The sequence below is a fragment of the Acanthisitta chloris genome, unplaced genomic scaffold (assembly GCF_000695815.1).
Source record: "Acanthisitta chloris isolate BGI_N310 unplaced genomic scaffold, ASM69581v1 scaffold42233, whole genome shotgun sequence".
Taxonomy (NCBI): domain Eukaryota; kingdom Metazoa; phylum Chordata; class Aves; order Passeriformes; family Acanthisittidae; genus Acanthisitta; species Acanthisitta chloris.
The window spans coordinates 2,967-9,787 of record NW_008666193.1 but is presented as its reverse complement, the minus strand read 5'-3'; the positions used below and the strand labels follow the sequence as shown (position 1 = coordinate 9,787).

General features: G+C 51.4%; 1 protein-coding gene across 1 annotated transcript in view; it reads right to left on the bottom strand.

The window, feature by feature from the left end:
* Positions 1-6,821, bottom strand: part of GMEB1 (glucocorticoid modulatory element binding protein 1) — an 8,843-nt gene that overhangs the window by 536 nt on the left and 1,486 nt on the right. Inside the window, exons 3-9 of the mRNA XM_009071990.1 lie at positions 6,089-6,213; positions 5,135-5,238; positions 4,556-4,710; positions 3,269-3,397; positions 2,434-2,571; positions 1,354-1,476; positions 4-306 (exon numbers count right to left, since the gene is read on the bottom strand). Coding sequence (XP_009070238.1) covers positions 4-306; positions 1,354-1,476; positions 2,434-2,571; positions 3,269-3,397; positions 4,556-4,710; positions 5,135-5,238; positions 6,089-6,213 — 1,077 coding nt within the window. The remainder of the gene's footprint in view (positions 1-3; positions 307-1,353; positions 1,477-2,433; positions 2,572-3,268; positions 3,398-4,555; positions 4,711-5,134; positions 5,239-6,088; positions 6,214-6,821) is intronic.

Below are 6,821 nucleotides of genomic sequence, written 5' to 3'. Positions count from 1 at the left end.
AGCCAGATGGCAAGGTGTGAACAGTCACTGGGCTGGAGCCTTGGCTGATGGTTGCCACGGGGATGTTGCCCACGGAGAACTGCTGTCCAACAGGAGCGATGGCAATGGGGGAGATGACGGTGAACTGGGGCTGCTGGATGGGGGTGGAGGGGCTGAGCACGGTGGCCGAGGCTGGTCGCTGCAGACGGGGCCTCTTGGGGGGCTTGGGAGCACTGACAGGCATCAGCACCACGTTCTGGATGGTTTGGGACTTGGCCTTCTGGTCCCTGGCAAGTTTCTTCTGCTCTTCTAGCTGCCGTTCCAGGTCTGCAAAGGGAATGGTTGAACAGTGTGTGGGTTTGGGGGCAGTGGGACGTCCTGGAGGCTTCACAATCAACATCACCCCCAGGTTTGTGACTGGAGGTCACCCAACCACCCAATGAGAGTGATCTTGGCATCTCCCTTGAGATCAAACTGCACTGAAGGACAAGGACAGGTTCTCCTGCCACCCCCACAGCCTGGTCAATGTTCCAGCTTTGGTTGGCTGTCAGTGCCTGGGTAAGGCACAGGTAATGTTTCATACCCACTGGCTACTCCTACTGATGTGGAGATGGGCATTTCTGCTTCCCAAGCTAAACCCACTGACAAGGAAGAGTGGACAAACTCCCCATGGCAGTTGGAATTGCTTCCTGAGCTTGGCTGGGTCAGCTCCCCAGGAGCCAAGCACCTGTACTGGGGACAGGAGCAGGATGCCAGGGTCAATGAAATTTCCCCCTCAACCCTTATTTGGTTGAGCACTGGGAGTCAGAAGTAGCACAGTGACCTCATTTATTCAGGGCAGTAGGGGACTAGGCCATGCCAGATAACAACAGGTCCCACAGGACACAGTGAGGAGGGAGATGCATCCAGTGAATGGCTCTGGGGTTCCAGGTCAGGTCAGTGGCTTCAGCTCAGGAGAAGCTGTGCAGGACACCTGATAGCTTCATGCCAGGACAAGCAGCCAGCTCAGCACCCCATACACAGAGCAGCTTATTACACTGGGCACAGCATGGCACTGCCCACAGCTCAGGTGACCATGGTGCAGTGCTGAGCTCCTATTCCCAATCCTGATGGAATTGGACTCGCACTCCCAGCACCCCAGCAAAGGGCACTTTGGGCTGTCAAATGCTCCAAGCACTTGCTCACTGCCAGGCAAGGGAGAGGGGAAATTCCACTCAAGGCCTAGGATGGAAAGGGATTGGGATGCTCTTGTTTTGGGGCAGCATGTTCTGAACACTAACCCAAACAGGGTTAACTGGGGTTACGTGGAAGGAAAGTCACGTCCGACCCCAAGAGCAGCAGCAGCAGGATGTGAACCCTTATCAGGCACTTTACCTGCCAGTGTGTAAAGGAACTGTTCCTCTCCTTGCTCTGTCTGGTTTTTCCTGTTGTCCAGAACCTTCTTGACTGTGTCCATTAGGCCAAATGTGTGAGCAACATTGTTCAGGACTGCAGCATCTGCAAGGAGAGGGCACGGGGACAAGTGCTTAGTCCCATGTGGGACTCAGCCAAGCACTCAGAGATGCTCCTATTGCACCAAAAACCTTCTGCTGCTTTTTCAAACTCTCTCTGCTCTTTCACAAGGGCTGGCTGACAAGGGCAGAACCAGCTCCCTCATCCCTCTGACATCCCAGGACTAAATAATCCCATTCACATGATAAAGCAAATGAAACAGAGATGTGCCACTCAAGCAGCTCCAAATTGCTGCGAATGAAAGCATAATTTGCAATCACAGAGATACAAACGAGCTCTCCACCTACAAACCATCACCCCATGCTGCTGACAGTGTCATTAACATGCCAAACTCCACTGAAAGCTGTGCAAAATGTCTATTATAATCCACTGACTTCAATCGCTCACAGCTCCCCAAAGCTGCCACCTACCAGACACAAAGACCCACCAGCCCCAAGTTAAACTAGAAAATAAAATGAATAAATAAATATCCTGGAGAAAATGAAGCTTGTGGTTCCATGGATGCTCTCTCAGGAAGAGCATGGACATGAGGTGCTCACAGGGGCATGTGCCAAACCGGATTGGGGAACAGATCCAAGTTTAAAATAACCAAGTTAAAAAGGGGAGGGGAGTTATTTTTAACCCAGATCATTTCCTTCATCTGGTTCAGCCCCAGAAACAGGTTTTCTGGCACAAGTGAAGGCAGAACAAGAAGTGAGGGGGCAGGACCTGCTTAAGCCTGCACTGTCACAGAGAAGTGTTTGAATGACTCCAGTCCCAGCAGTGACTCTGGGTGAGCTTTCACGAGGACTGGGAGCTGTGGACAGTCATCCAATGGTCCCAGCAAGCTGCCAGGGTTGCTTTGCTCAGGGAACAGGGTGGAATGGTGTGTCCTTGTGCCTCAAAGCAAAGGCACTTCACAGTTTGCTGTTGCCCTTTTGAGGCTCCTTCTTCCCAACTTACCTGTCATCTGGAAGGGAGACTGACCCAACCGCTGCTGCACACCTCTTAGGACTTCTTCTATCTCCTTCTGGATGTTGCACACCACCTCTTCCATCAGCCCCACATCAGCTATGCCTTTCCAGAACATCAGTGTGTCCTCTGGCACAAGAAGAGGGAAAAAGAAGTCAACCTGTACAAGCAGTTGGCTTTTTTTCCCCACAAATCCATCTCAAACCTTTCAGGCAAGAGGAATTTTGCAAAGATGACTTCTAGTTTGGCCATTGGGGTGGACCGGACACGTGAAAAAGAAACAAACTACCCCAAAACAAGCAAAAGAGACTCAGGTAGCAAATCAGCAACATGTTCTCAAACAGCTCCATGACCTCCAAGGCAACATATCACATCTTTGCATGATGCAGAGCTTAAAATCTTTGTTTGAGGAAGTTCTGGCTAAGCTTCTGTACTGATCCTAAGAGGGAATGCAAGGGCAGAGAGACAAAGTGCAGAGAGCTGACAAACAGCAAACACAACACTACTCCCTGATGGTTCCAGCCTGGCTCCAGGCTGACGGGTATGTTTTACATCCTTGGAATAAACAAAAACAGGCCCTCATTGTAACTAGCAGCAATTGATTTGGGAAATCATCCATCAGCCATGGGGCCAGGGCTGAAGTCCTGGAGCAGTGAGGAGCTCCATTTAGCAGGAAACCTGGATGCTAGGAAATGCTGGGATAGCCAAGGGGCTGAGGGACAGCTCTGTCATTGCCCAAACTCTCCTTATTTTCAGGATTTTGGTCTCCAAAATGTAACAGATGAGGAGAGGGGAAAAAACCACCAAACATGCAGCCTGAGCTTACCTGAGATCTCATCTGTGTCCTTTTTCATGCCTTCCTCAGTGGCCATGGTGACAGCAGCTGTCAGGGCTGAGTTCCACTCGATGCCCTCCTCCATGCTTTCCTCTGACAGAGCAATCTGGGTGATGCTCCCTGCCAGAGAGCCCACGTCAGCTCCCTCTGAGTGCCAGCCCCGAGTCCCTGCTTTGCTTCCCACCTCCCTCAGCCCTCCCCAAGCTCTCTCAGGTCAGGTTTGTGCTTGGCTTCTTTCAACCAAATGAGCTAAAAACAAATATTGCTGCTTCTCACTGGAACTGTGATTGTGAAAGGCTCTGGGACTTTGGAGGGAGAACCATGTGCCCTCCAAAAGGCAAAGTGGAGTCCTGGCATAAAAGGAGTAGAAAGGGCTCAGAATGAAGAAGGGAACAAATAAGGCTCATCCCAGCTATGTTTCTCCCACTGCATCATCCACAGGGAGCTCTGCACTCCAGAGGTGTCCTAATCCCTCAGGAAATGATGGAGTCACAGTTCAAGCTAGTTGATAGAAGGGAAATGGATCCGACTCAATCCTAAATTTCCGGATCGAATCTGGGACTAAGCCAATGTCACTCACTGTAAGGTTTTACCATGTGGCCATGGTGCTTTCCAGGACAGTCTCCTTAGCCTATGGACAGCTCTTCCATCTCATCCACCCAAGGGCTCAGAGAAATGTAACCCACCCAGATGAATGATGAGGTATGGTGGGGAATAGACTTTTCCCTTAATCTCAGCAGAAATCACTTTCTGCTCTGGAGTTATGGGATCACTGACAATTTGCAGTTGGAATGACACTCAAATCATGTCCAGCCATCCTACTCTGTTCATGGGTGTTCTGGAGAAGGTCAGCATCCCTAAATTCATTCCTGAGCATGAGTCCAACTCGTGCCTTTGTAACAGAGCCCCAAATGGAAAAGACATCGGAAAACGCTGTGTGAGCTCTCAGCTGTTTGCTCAGAGGTGATCCCAGAACAGAGATTACCTTCAAGGCTCTCAATCTCTCTCCTGGCTCCCAAGGCTGCCTCTCTAGAAAGCAGCTGTTTGATGCCAACTGCTTTCCAACCCTCCCAGTGTGGTAGAGCAGAGCTCCCTGACAGATACTGCTGACACCTCTCCGAGCAGACACGAGAAGCACTTTCCTTCCCAAAAACCAGAGCAGCCCCTGCAGAGCACTGAGATTGCCCTGCTGTGCCTGGGGAGAGGGTGTCAAGTGTGTGTGGGAGGGAGAGGAGCATCAGAGGGAAATTCCCATGGCACTGGTAACTGGTTTCCTACCGTCAGCTGAGGTTGGAGTCTGCACCACACTCTGCTGCCCTGGCACGGGCGCTCGGGCACTGCTGATCAGCAGGTCGAACTTGGTGCTCCGACAGGTGTTGGTGCAAACTTTGTCGTGTTGGTAGAAGTCAATCTGGCCTGAATCCATCATCTTCCTGTGCAGGGAGTGGGGAGAGAACCAGGCTCAGCTCAGATCTCAGCCTGGAGATAAAAGGGAGTATTCCACATGGGAATGCTATGGCCATGGGAAGGACAGAGAAAGGGAGACCCAAGGACACTCTGCACACAAAATAGCTCCTGCAAGGTTCTCAAATGGCAAACACGAGCCATCCCCAGCTTCACATGCAGGGATCCAGTCCTGTTCCACCCTCACTGAGTACCAGGTCCCCAGATGAGGCCATTTGTGTCCAGGATGAGGGATCCTGCCCCTCACACCACTGGACCAGGATCCCTGCAGGCTCCTGGCCAGATACTGTGAGCCTCCAAGAGACCTCCTGGGGACTGCAAAGCAGACAAAATGCCTGCTTGGGGTCCTGCAGCTGCAGGGGTGAAGCCCTGAGGCTGGACAGGGTCAGATACCTCAGCATGATTCCTCCAAGGCGAATGGCTCTCTTCCAGTCCTTCAGGGTGGACTTCCCAGCCAGGTGAACAAAGTGCTTTGGGCTGATCAGTTGGTCATTGAACTGACAACGAGACAAGCAAAGGCTCAGCAAACGGGGTAACATCACTTGACAAGCTTGGAACATCCAACACAGCCAGTCCACAGCTTCCCTGAGCCCCCACTTGCACCCAGAGAGAGGAGCTGCTTCTCAGCTCCCTCCCAGCTTTGATCCCCTGGGCACAGCAATCCTGCCAGCTCCAGGGTGGATGTCTGCAGGGATGACCTGCCAGCCATGGGCATTCAAACCACACAGCCCTAGCAAAGAACAGCCCTGAAGGCTTTGTATGAACCAAGTAATCTCCTTTATGACCATGTACAGTCATCCTAAAGATCATTACAGGAGACTCTTACAATAGCCCAGCAACATCCAGCTGACACAGGTATTCCCTCAGGCATCCATTCTGTCCTGCTCCAGTGACTCAGGTAGCTCCTGCTGAGGGGCAGCAGCACACAGAGCTCAGCCTCCGTGTTTTTGCTGTCACACTGCCACACTCTGACTGGGAAAAGGTAACAGCAAGATTTCTCTTCCCAATGCAACCTGCTAACCTAGGCAGGGACAGGAGTGGAGTACCAGGATACTGAGGGCAAAGCTCTGACAGACCTCAGCACACATCCCTTACCTGCCTCCAGTCCCTCCTCAAGGGCCAATACCACTCTGAAATATAAGGTGGGTGACATCCTTCCGTCCCTGACCCACTCTTCCCCTGCTTCTCCCCATGCTTAAAACAACTTTAGCACCAACAATCCACAGGCAAAGCCACTCAGTTCCAGAACAAGGTTAGAATGGAGCACCAAAAGGAAGGAAGTGCTGTGGAGGTCAAACAGCACACCTGGAGAGCAGGGAAGGAATCCACTGGGAGTTTTCCCCTTACCTTCACACACTTGACATTAATTCCTGGACAGACAAACTTCTTCCAGAGCAGGATGGCTTTGCTCTCCCCACAGGTGATGGGATAGGCTATCTCGATTTCCTCGCTGGTTTCAATGGTGCTGGGGTCTGAGGGGGAACAGGCCAGAATGAAATCCCACCCAAGAGGCTCAAATGCCACAAGGCAGGAGCTGGAAGCTCACAGGTTGTGAGACCTGCACTCAGGAGACCTGAAGAAAGGCCAATCCCAGTTCAGGATCAGTCCTCTCTAAGTCTTGTGCACGTACTATAACAGCAACTGGTGTCTGCTTTTTCATACAGCAACGCCCAAAATGAAGCTCATCCATCAGAGAACATGAGATCAGAACTCCAGCACATCTCTAAGGGGGGTGGGTGTCCATGAGAACAATCTTTGTGGCAACCAAATGGTTTAAAACTTGAAGCACAGAGATCTCTTAGATTCTTGGAGCTCTGGTATCTCTTCAGCAGCGTTACCAGATATTTACTGATAATAAACTCTTCTCACACACAGAGTTTCTGCCAATGCTGCCAAAAGACCCACACAGGAAGCTGAATGCTAGTCAAGATCTAGTGGCAGCACCCAGTGACAGGAGCTTTTTCCCACATACTGCTCAGGATGGCACGTGGAACCAACCCACTCAGTTCTTCTGAACATCCAACCCAAACCTACAGGCTGCTCATTCACCAAAGACCCAACAACTAGAGCCTTATGCTTC